The following is a 21,872-nucleotide window of genomic DNA, read 5'->3' as shown; positions in this document are numbered from 1 at the left end:
TATGTCCTAACCTGTGTTGTTAGTGTAGGATTTGTTCAAAAATTTGGTCGTGTGTGTGTGTGTGGGGTGAGGTCTCTGAAAGCATCAAGAAAACCCTGAACTCCATCACGAGAAACCAGGGATTCTCATGCATCTGAGGCCTGTGAAAGCAAGGCTCGAAGTCTTCAACGAAACTAAGGGGAGCAAGCAGCCTTGAAAGGAAAGCATCACCCACTCTATGGAATTTATTTCCAGTTAAGCCAATTTAGGATTGCAGCCTCAAATTTTTATGCATCTTGGTTGCAATTCTATACACAGTTAGGAGAAAGCAAATCCCATTGAGTTCAATGGGACTTAATTCTTAGTGCAAAGAACTGCACTGTTAGTTTTTTGGCAGGATGTTTGTGTCACAGTAGTTTGAGGGGTGGAGTAAAAAGGTCAACCGCACAATAGAAGCCAATTGAAAAGGGCAGCCAATGCCAGGTACCTGCTTCTAGTATCTCTAAACTAGTTCAAAGGTCACCAAAAGAAGGCAAGTAGCAATTCACTGGAAAAGAAAGGTCCTTTATGTTTGATTTCTTTTGAAGATGACAGACCCTCTACGTGAAGAAATGGATCTTGGGTTTGAGTGTTGTATATATTCTACTGCTGATATTTATAATCCTCTCTGGGAGCCTTTTTGGCTAAAAGGCTGGATATAAGTGTTTTAAATAAATAAAATATGTATAGTATTCATAAAAATAATCACTCTTTAAAGATATAGATTGCCTTACATAAACAGTTGCCTTACACAAAATGCATTCCACAAAACATCACAAGGTTTTTTTTCAGTGTTCCCCCAAATTTCCATTTTTTTCCATTGGAAAAAATTAAAAAGTTCTCAGGGAAAAAAACAACAGAAAAAACATTTTGGCCCATTCTTGCCTGTTCCCCTCCCTGGGCCTTCACATCTCTACCTTTGAGACTATTAGCTCACATAAAATACTACGGCGAAGTCTGAGCCTGTATGTGTTTTGCCTTAGGTGCATAGCCTCTACGACAGGGACGAAGAACTTCTGTCCTGTGGGCCACTCTTGGCCCTCTAGGCTTTCCCATTTGGCCTGCCAGGCCATTCTGGGGAAGCCATGCCCACCTGCCTTACACCTGACATCAGATATGACATAAGGTGAGGGAAGGGCTTCAAATGAACAATTAGGAGCTCAGAGTGGAAAATGGAAATTGCTTCTCTGTGCAAACACTGTTCTTTGAAGCCAGCCCATGTGGCTCCTCTCCACCTCCAACAAACAGGTCTAAGAATTGGTCCAAGTGGCTCCTTTCCAACCACAACATCAGAGGTGGAAAGGAGCAGCACAGGGAAGCAAGCCAAGCCCCTTCAGCTGTAGCTCCCAAGTTTTGGGAACCACACACCCACCTGTCAATCATGTGATATCATGTCATCTGATCGACAGGTGGGCTGCCCCACCCGCCTGCCAGGGTTGGCCCACAGAGTGCAACCATAAAGTTTCCCACCCCTGCTCTATGGCAATATCATTTCCAGTGTGTAGCGGTCCAGAGACAGTATAACCATGCCCCATGGGTGAGTCAGGCACAGTCCTACCATATGTAGGCTTCACACATTCAGAGCTTTGTCTAAACTAGCCAAAGTAAACAAAGTGTGGATGGCACACTCCAACTGTTCTTGGATTGCAGGGCTTTTTTCAGTACAACCATATTAAAGTGAACAAGTGTAAATTTGAAACAGAAATCAAAACACATTGTGGTCAGATTAGTGCACTCACCTAATAACTGCACCAAATTTGGATGCTTGATTTCCTTCATAACAGAAGCTTCTTTCAAGAATTCCTCCACTTCCATTGTATCTTCCTGAAAGTGAAGATAATTGTGATCAATTAAAACAGAAATTAGGAGGTAGAATTCAACCGTATTTGCAAAAAAAAGAATACAACTGTAGAACTTTAAAGCACAACTAAAAAGGAATGTAACTTAAAGGAAATACTGATTAAAGTTACTGAAACTGTTTTCAAACTTGCTGTACACAGGCTGCACAAGGTGAAATTGACAGACCGGTGCATGGGAACTTGTTCTGATATTTCATGTGTCTTGGGGCATCCAATCTACAAAGATTGTAGATCTATATGCTGCATATAGTTAAAACTACAGATGTGGCGATTGCCATGAAACTGGGCAATTTTAAAAGGGGATTGCACAAATTTATGGATAAGACTATGAATGACTACTAAACATGATGCTACCTCTAGGATCAAAAGCAATTCAGGGGAACAAGACTAGGGGAGGGCTATCACCCTCATGTCCTGCTTGTGGGCTTTCCATAGGCATGTGGTTGGTCACTTGTGTGGAACAGGATACTGGAGTAGATAGGCTGGTCGGATCCAGCAGGGCTCCTCTTACATTCTTAAGGCAAGCAAATTTCAAAACAAGTATGTATTTAATTTCCCTAGACCCTGTTGTCTTACTACCAACCTAGTTATGATGCATGGGGAAGTATGTGCGTACAGCAGAAATATCAGATTCTAGATCTCACCATCATTGCCATGACTTTCTAGACTTTTAAAAGTACATAAGAAGAGTTCTATTGGATCAGACTATGGGTTAATCTATAGTCCAGCATCCTCTTTTCAACAGCGGCCAGCCACATGCTTCCAGACTGCCCAGAAGTGCACACACAAGCAATAGCTCTCAAAGGTGCACTGTCTCTGAATTTTGAGATTATTCAGCTACAGTGAAACATAATTGATTGTCACTGCTCTTGGAAAGTGAGATGGAGCTGGAGAGCTGAAATGAGGGAACACACGGGCACCAATGTTTCTAAAAGGGAGGGATGCAATGAAAGACAATTATCTTTTCACATAACGTGCCAGGAACACTAAATTATGGGCCACATGTAACCCAAGCAGAATCTGATGATTTCTACTTTTTCTTGCATATTCCAAACAAAATTTCCATTTACTTTTTATCAAATGATAACACATCATAACTACAAGCAACATTGGGTAGTATCTAATTTTTTCCAAGTGGGTTGCAGGTTACTCTTGTTATATTATCTCATAAGAATATAAGAAGGGTCCATCTAGTCCAGTACCCAGCTCTCAGAGTAGCCAACCAGATGCCATGGGAAGGGTTGGAGCGCAACAACACTCTCCCCACTTGCAATTCCCAGCAATTGGTATTCAAAGGCATATAGCTTCTCAAAGAAGTCCTGCTTACTCTGTGAAGAAAGACACTCTGCACATTCTCAGATGTGTTCTTACTGTTCCTGTATTCCCAGGCTAAGCCCTGCTGAGTTCTAGCAAGTTAGGCTGTGGATTGTCAGACAGATTACTGCAGGATACAAACTTTGAGATATGATTATTTATTATGTAGGTATTTGTATGAAATGTAAATGTACTGCCTTCAAGTCAATGCCGACTTATGGCGACCCTATGAATAGGGTTTTCATAAGGCTGAGAGGCAGTGACTGGCCCAAGGTCACCCAGTGAGCTTCATGGCTGCATGGGGATTCGAACCCTGGTCTCCCAGGTCGTAGGCCAAGACCTTAACCACTACACCACACTGGCTGTCCACGTATTTGTATACAACATCACAAAACAAATTAAAAAGAACACACAAATTTCTTTAAAAAACACAACAATTCAATCTGAAAACCAGCAATGAAATGCAACAGAGCATGAGGAAATTTTAATAGCAACCTGCAGCAAGGCAGAGTATCTCAGTCTGAGTATATACCTTTTACAATCTGCCACCACTAAGCAATCGGAAAATATTTGCAGCCACAATTGTCTTAAGATTCATGACATCAGTGGATGGCATGCACTGCAAACCTAGCAACAGGTTGCAAGTTACTACAATCAGTCAAGTACATTTCAACACAACCACGACAGGAACAATTCTTTTATTAACACAACACACAGGGACCTACTAAGAGAAACATCATCATCAACAACAATTTTTAAAAATTGTATATACCATTTAATACCAAAATTGGCTTCTAAATGGTTTAAAAATATAAAAACCAATTGTACAAGCATTAAAATATGAATATAAGGCTTTAGCAACATACCTTGAGTGTTTTCACAGCAACTGTGAGATTGTATTTCTTCCATACCCCAACATACACTTCACCATACTGTCCTCCCCCCAGCTTGTGCTTCATAGTGATGTCTGTTCGTTCCATCTCCCACTTATCATGGATGGGAGATACTCCATAGACTGTGGGCTTATTGCACTTTGGTGCTGGGTAGTGCAAGGTCGTCACCAGGCCATCAGCTACTGTCGAGTGATGGTGAACTAGCTCTGCCAGAGTACTGAAACGGCTTTCGGCTGTCACATACACCTGTTAAAGAGAGAATGAAAAGCCTTGTGTAAGCTGGGCAAGAAAGGAGGTGTGAAGGCTCAGGAAAGGGAGGAGGAGAAAGAAAACTCAGGAAAAAAACCTTTTCCCCCAGAACTATGAAATGGAAAAATGAGAAGAAAACAGAAAAATCCTCTTATGAAACATTTTCTTGTTTCAGAATGATCAGATAAATCTCCTTTAAAGCAATGTTTAAAATAAAATTGTGACAACCAAATCTCTCTACAATCAAATACCTCTGCTACAAATCTCTTAGATATAAGATTCAAAGGTAGTTTTGTTAGCAATGATGTCGTTGCTACTGCGTCTAGTTAGATTACTAAACAACTAATATGCACAGGATTTGACACTGAGAAAGTACTTTTAAATGTTGCAGCATACAGAGCATCTTTAAGTATTTGGTCCACTGATGTAATCTGGGAGTCTGCCAAGTCTATTGCTTCAGCAATCTGGTGGAAAAGCTTTCAGAATAGCAGAGGCTCTGGTGTTTAAGTTTGCACTTGCTTGAGATTTCATTGCCTTTTGCACCAAGTGAAAGAATGATGAAAATGGTTGAAAATATTCATATATATAATCAAGCAGCAAACTAACATATGAAATAATCAAGAAAGGTCTTTTAATTATCCTTCCATTTTCTAAAAAACATGAAACCAAATTTTAATATCTGAAATTATGGCTTTTTGAGACACCCATTATAGAAATAAATGAGGGTCATTCTGCTATTTTCAAGGCTATATTATTTCCTGGGACAGAGTGGGATATAAATAAAAATTATAGCCCAGCTCACATGTAACAGTAAACTATGGTTTAACACAGAAGTTCCCAGCAACTATGCACTACTTCTTCTGTTCCTAGCATGGAGGGGAAAACAGAGACCAATCAACACAGTACTTGCTTGGTGAAGGTCTGAATCTAACCAATCTAGTTGCTGACCACCAACTTAGAATGAGAAGATCATCTCTTTAGGGTTCAATCCAATACATGTCTATTCAGAAGTAAGCTCCATTGGGTTCAATGGGACTTACTCCTAGGTTAAGTGTGTATTAGACTGCAACCTTAGTTATCACAAGGACAGACTAGAATTACAGAACAATGTACATATACAAATACTTTGCTTAAGCTTTAAAGTAGTAACATCTTGCAGTTTCAAAAGGTTTTTACTTCAAACAGCAATAAAACCAGAACATTTTCATGATTTCACTTTTATAAAATGGGTTTCCCAAAAGGGATTTACCTTGCCATCTGCGGTGGTATTGATCCTGTAGTGGTAAACACGACCCTCATACCTGAGCGAGATGGACAGTTGTCCTGGGCTGCTTTCACTTTCCCGAACTAGGAAGCTGCCATTAATGAGGCTGCTCAGCAGATACTCAGCTGCACTGCGTGACACTGGTCCGTGATACCAGGAATGCTTCTCCAGGCTGTTCACTGGGGTGATGTAGTTACTTGGAACCCATCCCTGACCATTCTTAGAGCGTACTTCACTCCATTCACCATTCTGGTTGTAACCCAGTACACGTAGCTTCTCACCTGAAGCAAAGAGGAGAAAATTCCAAGTACAGTAGGGCCCTGCGTCCCGGTGTTCCGCTAATGCGGTGGCTTTCATTCCCCGTTTTAAAGCCGATTTTGCCACTTTTGCGGCATTTTGGCATCATTTTTGCGCGACGCGCCCCATTATACTCATTGGGGCTCCGCTTTACGGCGGTTTCCGCTTTACGGCGGGGGTCCGGAACGGAACCTGCCGTATAAGTGGGGCCCGCCTGTAAGGTAAAATGAGATTTATAAGATTTAATCTGCCCCACCCAGAAATTGGAAATAACAAAATACTCAAGGAAAGCTAGCTTCTCAGACTAAAGACAGGAAACAAACGGGAGTGGGCCCAGCAGGGCTGTTGGAAGAACTAAAATAATATTAACCATTTCCTCTTAGCAACTGGGTAGCTTAACCAATTCTGTGGGATGGTTTTTCACCCTAACTGAAAAATGTACCTGTCCTTGTGGTTTAAACCAGTTTGAAGACCTTGTACATAATGTATCCTTTGTGTAACTGGTTGCAACAACAATACTTGGGACAAATTTTAGGAGAGATGTGGACAGCTCTGAGGATTGCCATAACTGGGGATTGCCAACTTGCACAAGTAAGTAATCTGCGGCACCTGCAGAAACAGCACTAGGTTGGCAACCCTCATTTAGATTTTTTATTAACATTATCTCTATACTACTTTGCATTTCCAAAAAAGCCCAATAACCCCTCTAAGTGATCTACAACCTTAAAACATCAGAATTATTTATAGTGCTCAAATGAGTACTTCAGACACTCTAAAATAGCTATAGGAAGCACATTTCGGCACAGAAATTGAAATGGCAGATTGGCAAAATATGTGGGCTAAAAACCCTTTCCTGTTGGTATCTGCGAAAAAAGAGAGAAAACCAGAACAAGATTCTACACCGGTGGTATTTAACACTGCAAAAGCTCAATCAAATCAACTCACAAGTCTCACCTCTATGCTAGAGAGGATGTGGTGTTATTGGCACTGTGTATCATATGTGGCGAAATTGTGTTATTACTGCATACTGTTTGTTGTTATGTGCCTTCAAGTCGATTACGACTTATGGCGACCCTATGAATCAGCTACCTCCAATAACATCTCTCATAAACCACCCTGTTCAGATCTTGTAACTTCAGGTCTGTGGCTTCCTTTATGGAATAAATCCATCTCTTGTTTGGTCCTCCTCTTTTTCTACTCCCTGCTGTTTTTCCCAACATTATGGTCCTTTCTAGTGAATCACGTCTTCTCATCATGTGTCCAAAGTGTGATAAACTCAGTTTCATCATTTTACCTTCTAGTGACAGTTCTGGTTTAATTTGTTCTAACACCCAGTTATTTGTCTTTTTCGCAGTCCATGGTATGCGCAAAGATCTCCTCCAACACCACATTTCAAATGAGTTGATTTTTCTCTTATCTGCTTTTTTCACTGTCCAACTTTTACATCTGTACATAGAGATTGGGAATACCATGGTCTGAATGATCCTGACTTTAGTGTTCAGTGATACATCTTTACATCTGAGGACCTTTTCTAGTTCTCTCACAGCTGCCCTCCCCAGTCCTAGCCTTCTTCTGATTTCTTGACTATTGTCTCCATTTTGGTTAATAACTGTGCCGAGGTATTGATAATCCTTGACAAGTTCAATGTCCTCATTGTCAACTTTAAAGTCACATAAACCTTCTGCTGTCAATACTTTAGTCTTCTTGACGTTCAGCTGTACCCTGCTTTTGCGCTTTCCTCTTTAACTTTCATCAGCATTCGTTTCAAATCATTACTGGTTTCTACTAAGAGTATGGTATCGTCTGCATATCTTAAATTGTTGATATTTCTCCCTCCAATTTTCACACCTTCTTCATCTTGGTCCAATCCCGCTTTCCGTATGATATGTTCTGCATATAGATTAAACAAATAGGGTGATAAAACACACCCCTGTCTCACACTCCGTGCGACGGGGAAGCAATCGGTTTCTCCATATTCTGTTTGTACAGTAGCCTCTTGTCCAGAGTATAGGTTGCACATCAGGACAATCAGATGCTGTGGCACCCCCACTTCTTTTAAAGCATTCCATAGTTTTTCATGATCATTCTACACAATCAAAGCCTTTGCTGTAATCTATAGAGCACAGGGTGATTTCCTTCTGAAATTCCTTGGTTCATTCCATTATCCAACATATGTTTGCAATATGATCTCTGGTACCTCTTCCCTTTCTGAATCCAGCTTGGATGTCTGGCATTTCTTGCTCCATATATGTAAGAGCCTTTGTTGTAGAATCTTGAGCATTACTTTACTTGCATGGGATGTTAAGGCAATAGCTCGATAATTACTGCATTCCCTGGGAACCCCTTTCTTTGGAATTGGGATGTATATTGAATGCTTCCAGTCTATGGGCCATTGTTTAGTTTTCCATATTTGTTGACAAATTTTTGTCAAAATTTGGACAGAACGTCATACTGGAATGCTCTATTTAATGAAAGAAGCTTAATAACAAGACAAACTGTTGAATGCATGTCACTGTTGGCTTTATTTTACAGCCACAAGAGTGGCTGTGTGCTATAGCCAGTATGGATTTTTTGCATTCTGCAATGTTAAAATGAAAATAACCCCCATGCCATTCTGCTTCCCGTAAGTTCGTTTAAAAAAAACCTTACAAAACTTACAGTCCTGAACTCAGAGATGCTTGTTTAACAACCCCCTAAGTTTTCATGGTGATACACAAAACACTCAAGAGAGAATCAAGAGTTCAGAGTATAAAATGAGAGAAAGAAATCCAGGTATTAGAGTACCTGTAATCCTATTACTGACCTTGCCCCATACTCTGACCTTCACATTCTGCAGTTTAAAAAGTAAAAAATAAGAAATTTAACACTGGAGTCAATGATATGCGCAGGTATGCTCAGTAAGAACCAACTGTCAGTGTTCTAAAGGCCAGCCTCACAGCTGTTTGACTTGGCTAATCAGGTGGCCACACCCACACCAGACCATTATTTCACTTTAGACAGTTATGGCTTCCCCAAAAGAATCCTGGGAAGTGTAGTTTGTGAAGGGTGCTGAGAGCTTTTAGGAGACTCCTATTCCCGACAGAGTTCCAGTGGCCAGAGGGGTTTGTCAGCCCCTCTTCTATAGATGTGAGGGGAATAGGGCATCTCCTAAGCAACTCCCAGCACCCTTCACAAACTATAATTTGCAGGATTCTTTGGGGAAAGCCATGATGGTCATATAGTGAAATAAAGGTCTGGTGTGGATGTGGTCAGTGACAACTTTGCTTTAAATTTGGGTGGCAGACTACATGTGCCTGCTGTAGAATAAAAATGTGGGGGAAACCCTAAAAAACAATGGTATTATTCACAATGTTTTCCTTTTGGGAAGGAAAGGGGCTTTCCCTCTGCCCAGTGCCCACCCATCCAATCTTCTCCCCTCCCTCTCCCTCCCTACGCCTACCCTTCCTCCTTTTCTCTCCCCCTTCCCCCTCCTCCCCAGTCCCTGCCCCTCCCCCAAGGCCAGTTTCATCTATCCTAAAGCATGATTGTACAGCAGTAAATCACACTGAGCTCAAAAAGCATCCAAATGATCAAGCCTGCCCTTCCCTTCTCCTCCTCCCTATCCCTTCCCTCTTGCCCCTTCCCCTCCCCCCACCTTTCTCCTTCCTTCTCATCTCCCCTCCTACCTTCTCCTCCTTCCTCATGGTCAGCTTTACCAATCCTAAGCATGATTGCATGGAAGTAAATCCCACTGAACTCAGTAAGAATGCAAATGATCAGACCTGCTGTCCTGACCCCTCCCCCTCCTCTCCTCCCCTGCCCACTCTAGCCCTTCCTCCCTCTCCTCCTCCCCCAGTCAGCTTCACCTATCCGAAGCATGATTGCACAGCAGTAAATCCCACTGAATTCAATAAGTATGCAAATGATCACACCTGTCCTCCTCTTCCCCTCCCCCTCCCACCTGCTCCCATCCCCCTTCTCCCCTCTGCTCTTTCTCCTCCCTTCCATGTTCTTCCCCTCCCCATCCCCTGTGGTCAGTTTCACCTATCCGTAGCATGATTGCAGGGTAGTAAATCCCACTGAACTGAATAAGCATGCAAATGATCAATCCATTCTCAACAAACTTGCACAGGATCCCATTTCTTACCTTCCAGACTAAAAAGAACAAAAATTCACTAATAGACAAAAGACCTTGCAGTTTAAGCACACATCTATAGCCAACAGATATTTCTATCAAACTTTAAAAAGCAGGGAAACTGGGCAGCTATAGTGAATGCCCCAAGGGAGCAGGAGACCTCCTCTGTGAGATATTGGACTGCCCCACAAATGTGTCAAAATGCAAACACAATTTGGGTTGGTCTTTCACAGTTCAATCCACTTCCTGTGTAGCATGGAAGAATTTGCTTTTTGACAAATTTGTAGGGCAGTACAGTATCTCAGACAGGAGGTCAGGTCTCCTGCTCCCTGATGCATTCACTATGGAGAATGCATCCCCTGGTGCATTCATGTTCTTAAACTGCAAGGGGTTTTTTGCCTATTAGTGAATTAACAATCTTTACTGAAGGGCAAGCAGACTTACAAGGAGTCTGGTCTCTCTCAGCTCTGCCCACCGGGGTACTTGGTTCAGCATCATGGTAGATCTGAGGGTCGGGGAGGTGGGGTTGCTGTCGTCTATAAGAGTTCCATCTCACTCACCAAGCACCATGTTCATTCAGTTACTGGCCTGGAGTGTTTGCACCTTGTGTTGGGCCAGAGGGACAGGCTGGGAATCCTTTTGGTGTACCGCCCACCTTGCTGCCCAATGGCTTCCCTAACTGAGCTGGCGGAAGTGGTCTCGGATATATTGTTGAGGTCCCCCAGACTAATAGTACTGGGGGATTTCAACATTCATGCCGAGACCACTTTGTCTGGCGCGGCTCAGGACTTCATGGCTTCCATGACAGCCATGGGGCTGTCTCAATATGTTAGTGGTCCAACACATGTATCGGGGCACACTCTAGACCTTGTTTTTGCTACTGAGCATGGGGAAAGTGATCTGGATGTGGGGAGTTTTACAACACTCCCTTTGTCATGGACAGACCACTGCTTGCTGAAGTTTAGACTTTCAGTAACCTCTTCCCTCTGCAAGGGTGGGGGACTTATTAAAATGGTCCGCCCCCAGAGACTAATGGATCCTGAAGGTTTTCAAAGGGCTCTGGGGGATTTTCCGGCTGATAGGACTGGCGCTCCTGCTGAAGCCCTGTGGAATACGGAGATGACCCGGGCTGTAAACACGATCGCTCCTGCACGCCCTCTCCTGTGTAGAGCTCATACAGCTCCATGGTATACTCCGGAGCTGAGAGCGATGAAGCAAGATAGGAGGAGGCTTGAGCGGAAATGGAGACGAACTCCCGACGGATACAATTATGCGCTGGTTAGTGCTTCGACTAAGCTCTATGTAGGAGCAGTGAAGGCAGCTAAAAAACATCATTTTGCTGCCACTATTAAATCATCTCTTTGCCGCCCAGCGGAGCTCTTTCGAGTTGTCCGGGGGCTTCTCCATTCAAACCCTCCGGACACAGTGGAATCATCGGAGGCCCGCTGTAATCAGTTTGCCGATCACTTCCAGAATAAGATCTCATGTATCCGCCAGGACCTAGATTCTCAAGTTATAGCAGTAGATCCTAGTGAGATGTCCGGAGCACAGTCTTGTCATGTTTTGTTGGATGAGCTTCAGTTGGTTCAACTCGAGGACGTGGACAAGGTGCTTGGACAGGTACGTGCAACCACTTCGGTACTGGATCCTTGCCCCTCCTGGCTGATAAAAACTAGTAGGAATGGAACAGGTAGCTGGGCCAAGGAAGTGATAAATGCCTCTTTACGAGAGGGAGTGGTCCCGGGCTGTCTGAAAGAGGCAGTGGTGAGACCACTCCTGAAAAAGCCTTCCTTGGACCCAGACAATTTTAACAGCTACAGGCCAGTGGCGAATGTTCCATTCCTGGGCAAGGTCTTGGAACGGGTGGTTGCTGGCCAGCTCCAGGCGCTATTGGATGAAACCGATTATCTAGATCCATTTCAATCGGGTTTTAGGCCCGGTTTTGGCACTGAGACAGCCTTGGTCGCCCTGTACGATGACCTATGTCGGGAAAGAGACAGAGGGAGTGTAACTCTGTTGATTCTCCTTGATCTCTCAGCGGCTTTTGATACCATCGACCATGGTATCCTTCTGGAGAGGCTCGCGGAGTTGGGAGTTGGAGGTACTGCTTGGCAGTGGTTCCGCTCCTACTTGGCGGGTTGTCTCCAGAAGGTAGTGCTTGGGGAACATTGCTCGACACCGCGGGCTCTCCAATATGGGGTCCCGCAGGGGTCAGTTTTGTCCCCCCTGCTTTTTAATATCTACATGAAGCCGTTGGGAGAGGTCATCAGGAGTTTTGGAGTGCGTTGTCATCAGTATGCTGATGACACGCAGCTCTACTTCTTTTCATCTTCTTCAGGTGAGGCTGTCGATTTGCTGAACCGTTGCCTGGCCTCGACAATGGACTGGATGAGAGTTAACAAACTGAAGCTCAATCCAGACAAGACTGAGATGCTCTTGGTGGACGGGTTCTCTGATCAGATGGTGGATATATACCCTGTCCTGGACGGGGTTACACTCCCCCTAAAGGACCGGGTTCGTAGTCTGGGAGTCTTTTTAGACTCTTCCCTCTCACTTGAGGCTCAAGTAGCCTCGGTGGTTAGGAATGCGTTTTACCAACTTCGGTTGGTAGCCCAGCTACGTCCCTATTTGAGTAAAGAGGACCTTACATCAGTGGTACATGCTCTGGTAACCTCACGTTTGGATTACTGTAATGCGCTTTACGTAGGGCTACCTTTGAAGACAGTTCGGAAGCTACAACTAGTGCAAAATGCGGCGGCCAGATTGCTGACAAGGACCAAGCGGTCCGAGCATATAACACCTGTTCTGGCCAGCTTGCACTGGTTGCCAATATGTTTCCAGGCTAGATTCAAAGTGTTGGTATTAACCTATAAAGCCTTATACGGTGCGGGACCACGATACCTTGCGGAACGCCTCTTCCGATATGAACCGGCCCGTGCACTACGTTCTGCTACGAAGGCCCTCCTCCGGGTTCCAACTCACAGGGAGGCCCGGAGGGTGATGACAAGATCTAGGGCCTTCTCAGTGGTGGCCCCCGAACTATGGAACAGTCTCCCTGAGGAAGTACGCCTGGCGCCGACTCTGCTCTCCTTCCGGCGCCAGGTCAAAACCTTCCTATTCTCTGAAGCATTTTAAGTTATACTGATTTAATTTTAAAAATGTTTACTGTGTTGGATTGTTGCTTGTATTTTAGTATTGTTTTGTTATTTATTGTATTTTTATGTTGTTTTATGTTCACCGCCCAGAGAGCTATTGCTAGTCGGGCGGTATATAAATTTAATAAATAAATAAATAAATAATACAACATAAAAAATTGGTAACTTTTCCTGGTGGCAGCAAGACAAGTGATAAAGCAGAGAGAGAGAGAGAGAGAGAGAGAGAGAGAGAGAGAGAGATGTATGCGCGGCTTTGCATATGTGATGTGTGTCTGTATGAATGTCTGTGAGAGAGATAAACGTGTCTCTATGGTCGGAATATGCATGGCGAGAGTGTGTGTGTGTGCGCATGCGAGACAGAGTGCCCACCTTGTATATCTTTCCTAGTACTGGGAACTGCTCCCTGTTATTAGACAGCATCATTGTGTATGAAAAATCAGTATTGTGTGATCTCCACAATCATGACCAGCAGGACACAGGTGACTTCCCATGATAAGCATGAGGTTTCTGGCAGTGGGAAGTAGCCAGAGCCGCCCCTAGGCACTGGGAAGCGGGGCAGTTGCCCCAAGCCCCACACTTTGGGGGCCCCCCGCACTTGGCGATCTGCTCACTAGCTCGCCTTCGTCACGCCAGGCAGGGTGCAGCACTCGCTCTCTCTCTTTCTCTCTGCCCGGGACAGGGGCTCGCTCGCCTGCCCTCCCTGCTGAAGCCGCCGCCGCCACCGCTGCTCCTGCTGCACTTAGCGAGCGGTAGCCGCCCCGGGGACAGCAAGCAGGGCCGGCAGCTCCAGGAATGGTGCCTGCGCACCTACGGTGACTCGGCCAAGACCAAGACAGTGACCTGGAGCAAATGGGGGGGCCCCCCAACTATGCTTTTGCTCCGGGCCCCGTACATGCTAAGAGAGGGCCTGGGAGTAGCAATGACTGTACTCCCTCTAGTTACGTGTTATGCCACACCCCCACAGCAGCCATCCTGTGACTAGATAAACAACCCTTTCTCAAAATTCTAAATGTGCCCACTGGTCCAAAATGTTAGCGACCCTTGCATGTATTTTACCTGCTGGATAGGTAAAATAAATATAAAACTAAGTATTTTATCAGCAGTAATCAGGGGAAATTCTTAAGTGACAATCCTGTGTTTTGTCAAGGAGATTTGAGAATTTTAAATTTGTTTATGCCTTTATTCATTCAGGTTTTACCTTTTTAAATTGCTGTTTGTATGAATTTATTTTACTTTATTTAATTTAACATCTGTTAAAACAGAGACAAAATTTTTAAAGTTTTGATCTGCCAACAAAATTCAATATTTTAATTTTATGCCGTATATAGTTTCATTTGGTCTGAGTTCATTTCAGTTACTGTTACATTGTATTAACCTATACAGATAGTATTTTGTATTAATTTATGCAGATATGTAGTTCCCTTCATTAAACTCTTGTTTTCACAATTCTGTGAAAAAAGGCAATGAAACTAAGCAGAAATGTAAAGCTTAGTTGAAAATAAAACTGTAAGCAATTAAATTGGTTTCACTCTATTTAAAAGAAGCTGAAAGAAAACCCAAGATTCAAAGAGGCCACATTCAAAGAGCAAAACAGCTAAACAACCAAAACCTCACATGATCAAGAGCCGCCATTCCTGCTGACAATCCCTCAGATGTCTTCCACTCCCTTTTCCTTTCACCTGCATGCCTACAGCAACCATTGCGGTAGCATTTCTCTTCCTCAAGTTCTGCAATAGCCCCACTGTGCCAACTGCTGCTTCCACAAAGCTTCACAGTGTCTAAACAAGATAACACATATGTGTATACACCACCTCCACAAGGGACAGTTTTGTTTACCTTTGGTGATGCTGAGTGTGTTGTCACCACTTGCTACAAAATCATAAAGTGCAACAAAAAGATTGGGATCACTTTCAGTGGCTCCTAAGAGGTTCTCCTTGGAACTCCACCTGATCGCTTCATTCAGTGCCTGGGGTTCTGTGTCACAACCATAGGGACGGTGCAGAGCCTCTGGGGGAAGCGGAAAAAAAGAGAAAATGTTTAGTATCTATATCCTTTAAAATCCAAGGGCACACTGAATTTGGTCTTGAGAAGCAAATGGAAACCAAGTTTGTTAGGTATATCTCAACAACCAATAGCAGTGGCAATACACAATGTTTGGGTGCTTGAGGCAAAAGAATGCAAAGGACACCTCCTCTGCTCACTAATATGGAACACAACCCAGTGGGAAATCATCATGCACAAGCCCCCAAGGAAACAGACAAGAGTTGTGCAGCATGAATCAGATGTCTCCTGTTCTGTGGCTCTTAGGAGCACTCAAAATCCACTGCTCGAGGTACTCACTTTTGTTTGCCAGCTAGTGGAACTGCCTCTGCTAAATTACAAGGCAAATACCAAAAAGCTATTGGATAATCAATGTTTCAAGCTGTTGGGAAAGCAGGCACAATCTTATATGATGGATAAAACTCTGTTAGTTTTCCTAAGGCCACATGATCACATTACAAGTCCAGGTAAGACAATGACAGAAGCGTCATGTACAGCATATAGAAAAGCATGTAATTCAAACAGGCCATGAAGAAATTATACTGCAGTGGAAAAACAAAAACAAACCCAATTCATATTTCAAGAAGCACTCTTTGTAATTGTACACTTTAAAATGCAATTATCTGAGACGGTGTACTGGTTGGGGGGGACATCAACATGACCTCAGGACTGTTGCTGATATGCCAAGCTCCCCAAATTTATTTTTGAACTGCTAGACAAAGCAGGCTTCAAATGTGTCTTTGCTTTAAAGCCTGAACCTTTTAAGTTATCCAATCAAATTTCAAGTTAAAAAGGAAAGAATAACTAACTTTGAATCAGAATACATACAAAATTTGTTTCCCAAAAGCAAAAGTTAACCTTCATCAACCTGTGTCAACTCATATACTGTAGACCTTGTAGGGAGGCACCTGCATCTTGTACTCTAAACTATCACATATATTGATGGGGCTAAAAATAAATAATCCAAGTAAGCAGTTCCATTTGATATATGGATAAATCAGGCAGCACAATGAAAACATTAAACTGCCATGCAAGTGAAAACACTGAAAAGAGCAGAACATTAAGATGGACATGCTAGACCAATGTTGGGCAACTCATTCATTGGAACATTGGTTCCCAACCATTATAAGTACGGCACCCCCTTTGTAAGCTCAAAAGATTTTGTGACCCTCCCCCAGAGAGACTGTAATTTTAGTCTCTGTTAATTGAAAAAAATGGCATGTGGCAAAATCACATCTCCAAACATCCCTTTCCATTAAAAGCTCTCAGCAGACAAAGAGGTGTTGCTTTCTTTTCCTTATGCAAAGATCCAGTCAAGTTGGTATCCCCTTCCCCCCTACACACAGTCTGAAGATGTACAGTCCTGCATTTGGGCACATGGGAGGGGGAAGCCCTCAACTGCTGCAGTGTCTTGGAGAGCGAGATTGGGGGGCGGAGTGCAGGTGGAAGAAAGGGGGGACACTGGCACACACACAGAGCCTCAGAAATGGAGGATGAGCAAGTCCTGGGCTTCCTCACTGCTTCTTGGCTCTGTCTGGGCCGAAGGCAAGATCTGACTGGCCTCACAAATAAGAATAAAATTTTTAAAAGGAGGTGGCAGCGAAGCAGGAGCCAAGAAAGGCAGGTAGGTCAGCTGCCAGGAAGGAGAGGCAGGGGAACAGCCTTTCCTTGCAGTCTTGTTTCTTTTGCTTCATGAAAAGCCCTCCTCTCTCGTTCTGAGCAAGGGTGTCATCAGCCAGTGTCAGCACGAGGAAATGGGAGTTGGCGATAGTAACCCCCTCTTCTTCCTGGTAGCTCCACCCTCAGCCTTGTTCAGCATCTGCCACATGTTTTATAAGCAGACACCTGTCCTTGGCACACCTGGAATACACTCTGCCGCTTCAGCAAAAGTCCCCCCCCTTTGGAGCAAGGGGGAGATGTCATCTGCAGCAGCAGGAGGGAGCAGACAGCATCCAGGGAGGGAAGACTTTAAAAAATCCATTTCTTTACTGTTCGGAGCCCCCCCAAATTACTTCATGGCCCCCAGGTTGGGAACCACTGCACTAGATGACTAGGGCATTTGTTGAACATGACCCTCCTGTAAGCTAACATCTGTTACACTTCAGTTCCTCTGGGATGGTGGCAGCAGCCAGACAGTGAAGGTTTGTGATGGACAGAAGAAAGAGGCATCAGCAGTGATGCAAAAGAGGAAGGAGAGGTGCAGAGCCATTCCCCATCCAAAGCACCCAACATCAAGAATTAGCTCTGGACTAGAACAAGCAAGCATCAGCAAGACTCTTTGAGCTGCATATGGCTAAGCTATACCGCAGCAGAACGCACGAAAGAAAGGGAAAGCTCAAAGGAAGCACTAGCAGCAAGCCACCTGCTACTGTCTGTTTCAGAGTCTGAAGCAACACTGCCCTCATAAAGAATCCTGTGCTATGCAACATCATGATCAAGAATTTGATGGAGATATGCAGTGCTTCATTATGCCTTTTGAATGCATTCATAAGAGCTGCATTCTAACAGCTGACTGTTACAGGCATTACTTTCAGGAATGTTCATATGATCCACATATGGGGAAGTAAACTGCTCTCCCCACACTAATGAGAATCTTAGCATATCGGTCCCACAATGGGAAAAGTTAGCAATTCAGTAATCAGCTGCACAACCAAGTTACACAGTTATTTTTTAATGGTGAACAGCCTGTGCCTTGACACACACTCTTCATTTCTTATGGATCATCCAATATCATCTACTCCCTGTAAGAGTTTCTAAACTCACATTGTTCAAGATACTGAAGAGTGAGCACCCCCCATTGGGAATCGAAGAATCAACTCCCACCCCACAGTTAATCTTAACAACCTGAATAACTTAAGTCCTCAGTTCTTCTCCAGAGGCTGAAGTACACTGTACACAGGAACAGAGTAAGCATCATGTGCAATTATTGCTTTTCAAACATACCTCCCAAATCAGATAAAGTAGGTTTAGAGGCCTCCTCACAAAAGGAACACAGTTGCTTATTATTTTTGCCAAAACTGCTCGAGTGAAGAAGAATTGTCCCCAGCATGATGTTGCTCCCTACAGAAAGCCAACACAACTGCCCAGCACAAATCAGAACACTGCTCCCTGGGCCATGGCATGCTATGTACATGTGACTACTACTACTGAGAGAAGGAGGCAACAGGAAAATGCAGGACTGTTGGCGTGGGAGGGGAAGCAAGTGAGCAATACATTCCTCTGTTCAGCAACTGGAAGCTTTAGGAAATGTGGAGCTTTTCTGACAGCTAGAAGGAAGGGAACAAACTGCAAGTTGAAACATTTCTAGAACTGACAAACTGTAACAATAAAAGCTTATTCATTTACAGATGGAAGTTAATATTGCTTGAAGGGAAGGAACATTTTCCTCAGCATAGCTGAGTGATGCATATTAACACACACACTTTTTTCAATATGTGTACAACTTCATCAGTATGTTTGAATGAACTCTTCAACAACTACCCTTTAAGAGGCAAGATTAACAGATTTATTCTCAGTGTTCCTAGATCAATTCTGTTGCAAACTCTTTCTTTAGTGATGAGAAAAGGACCAAACAACCAGGTGATATATTTGTCATTTGCAAGGGACAGACTCCTGGCCCTAGCTATTGCATCTGCCTGGCCTTCATATTTGACACACAGAATCCCATCTAATAACAATGAGATTAGGCAATCAAATTAGAAAAGGTAATTATTTTCCACTTGCACACCAGACTCACTTGCTCTACTACTTGTTGGCTCTTCAGGCCTTAAAAGAAAAAGCTAACGCACATAACGCAGTGTAAGAGTTACTTTTATTGGCCAAGTGGTCTGGAAAGGATGCACTTCTGAGCAGCGAGCTCCAAGCAAGACCCATTACCCAAGTAGATTTATTTTTTGTTAATTACATCTGTATATTTAAAAAATGTTGTTAATAGATAACTAGGCTGGACTTTGCTGATTCTATCTTTATATCAATATTTCAGTGGGCAGTGTCATTTCTCTAGCACAGATTATACCATGGTTTTGTGGCATAAGCAAGCCTAGGGTTCACATACTCCTTTCTTCCTCTGGTGTGGCCTTGAAGAGGAGTTTGAATTGACAGACTGGTCAGTGCTAGTGTTAAGTATGGCTTGTTCAAAACAAACCAGCTTCAGACAACAGGATAATCTGTAGCTAAATGGAAGCTTCCAAACTCCTCCTTGTGGCCATACTGGAGGAGGAGCATGCAAATGTGAGACTTACCTGGGCTCCTTCACATCATGCTGAACTATGGTTCTGGCATGAAATCCAAACACAGTCTCCATTCCTAGACAGCATCACTCGGCCTCCCACAAAGCTGACAGAATTGCGCTCGGAATACCCAGCAGCCACCTTCAATTGCCTTCTTGCTTCCAAGGTCATTTTAATATTTCTCCCTTCTGTTTGAAGAAATTAGTATCATCTTTTCGGCGCCAGGTTAAAACCTTTCTCTTCTCTGAGGCATTTTAAGTCCTGTTAATTGTAAATTATTATATTTTGATTTTGGACTGTACAGTTTTGTGTACAGTTTTGTGTTATTTTTATTGTATTTTTAATGTTCACCGCCCAGAGAGCTGTTGCTAGTCGGGCGGTATATAAGCTTAATTAATTAAATAAATAAATAAATAAGAAGGCTCCCTCTTCCCCACAGAAAATATTTGTTCAGTCCCTGAAAGGATTCCGTTTTTTTCTTTTCTGTTCAGAAACCTCTGAATATAGGCGCAAAGTCAAACAAAAGCACTGAGATAGACTCCTCAGATGTTTACAACCAACCATGAACTCTTCCAGTAAAAAAAGTTATAATGGGGTAAGGCTAGCTGCATCTCAGATTGATAAGACCAAGAATGTGTAAGTACATAAACACAGATACACTCTCTCTCTCTGTTTGGGTATGGACTATAGCGTTGCTACTCAGCAAGGACAAGAGAGTCTATTCACAAGCATGATACTAGCAACTGCCAAGTGTCCAAGGAAAACCTCACAGGCTGCAAAACAGGGGAATAATGCAACCCACCCCCCAGTTTATAATTTTTTTTCCTTTTCACAGTCTACTCTGGTAACATGACATTCATGCACCAGTGCTTGAAACTGACGAGTAGGGCAGGAATACACACACACAAATCACAAGGATCCAGGGAAAACATCTCTTTCATAGCTAGTCATACAGAGGGATCTGGGAATCTCCATGTCTACAACACTGCAAGCACATATATTTTCCCCCATTTCAGCAGGGCTGCGGAGTCGGTGTGTCAAACCTTTGACTCTGACTAATCTATTTTTCTACTGTCCAACTGTGACTCCTTCATAAATGGCAAATTTATTTATTTATTTATTTAACTTGTACGCCGCCCCATATCCGAAGCTCTCTGGGCGGTTTACAGCAATCAAAAACATTAAAACAAATATACAATTTAAAACACATATTTTAAAAACAATTTAAAACACAATTTTAAAATTTAAAACAATATAAAAACAATTTAAAACACATGCTAAAATGCCTGGGAGAAGAGGAAAGTCTTGACCTGGCGCCGAAAAGATAACAGTGTTGGCACCAGGCGCGCCTATTAATTTTTCTACCGTCTGACTCAGACTCTGACTCCTTCATATATGGCAAATGTATATTAATGTGTTAATATTAATTAATATTAATATTAAAATATTAATTTTATTTTGAAGTCGGAGTCAGTACATTTCTACCGACTCTGACTCCACCCAAAATTGCTTCTGACTCCGACTCCATGACTCCAACTCCACAACCCTGCATTTGAGTGCATGCTTAAGAGTGGCAGGAATTCTTATCCCCTTTAGTGTTTATGAAGCATGGCAGTTCTTCCACGTTAACATTTGTTTTATTTACTTATTTCATTCCATTTATGAATTGCTTCCTATGAAAAATCTCAAAGCCATTTAACAATAAAAATATCAATAAAAACCAATTACATATACACACAAAATTTCAAATCCAATAGACTTGGAAAAAAATCTCCACTTAAAAGCCTTGTTGAAAAAGAAAGGTCTTCAACTGGTGAGAAAAAGACAATAGAGATGGTACCTGTCCAATATGGGAGTGAGTTCCAAAGGGTAGGTGCTGCCATGTTAAAGACTCAATCCCTGCTTGTACAGAATGGACTTCCTGATGAATTGGCATCTGCAAGGGGCCCTCTTCTTTCAATAATATTTTTATAGAGCGCAGCAATTAGTTGGGTATATAGGGGGAGAAATGAACATGAGGAACAAGGAACTTTCTCATCAATGCACTGTAAACCAAAAACTGCTTTTTCTTTTAAGGGGTGGTTTTTGCCCTTTTGGATTCAGTAGAGAAGACACATATTGATAGTTGCTTCTAAAAAAGTAGTAAATGTTTTAACTGTTTTGTCAATAATTTTAATGCTTTTTGTAACCCGCTTATATAAATTTTACCTTTAAATTTTTGTTAAAAAAATAAAACACAGTCAGTGATTTAACATCTAAAGAGGGAATATCTTCAAAGCTACCAATCTCTGTAATATTTATATTTACAGATGTACCCCCCTCATTTGCATTTTCTTTGAGAACAAAACTTCCTTGGGCCTTGACAAAATAATATAAAAAGAAAAAAACTATTTCTACAGTCAAGCTGCAAAGCAGGCTTACAAATATACCTAAGTAAATG

General features: G+C 42.8%; 1 protein-coding gene across 1 annotated transcript in view; it reads right to left on the bottom strand.

Moving 5' to 3' along the window:
• ABL2 (ABL proto-oncogene 2, non-receptor tyrosine kinase) overlaps positions 1–21,872 on the bottom strand; it is a 71,299-nt gene that overhangs the window by 26,415 nt on the left and 23,012 nt on the right. Inside the window, exons 2-5 of the mRNA XM_061634222.1 lie at positions 15,000–15,170; positions 5,583–5,878; positions 4,058–4,330; positions 1,758–1,842 (exon numbers count right to left, since the gene is read on the bottom strand). Coding sequence (XP_061490206.1) covers positions 1,758–1,842; positions 4,058–4,330; positions 5,583–5,878; positions 15,000–15,170 — 825 coding nt within the window. The remainder of the gene's footprint in view (positions 1–1,757; positions 1,843–4,057; positions 4,331–5,582; positions 5,879–14,999; positions 15,171–21,872) is intronic.

The sequence above is a fragment of the Rhineura floridana genome, chromosome 6, assembly GCF_030035675.1.
Source record: "Rhineura floridana isolate rRhiFlo1 chromosome 6, rRhiFlo1.hap2, whole genome shotgun sequence".
Taxonomy (NCBI): domain Eukaryota; kingdom Metazoa; phylum Chordata; class Lepidosauria; order Squamata; family Rhineuridae; genus Rhineura; species Rhineura floridana.
This window is presented reverse-complemented; position numbering and strand designations above follow the sequence as displayed.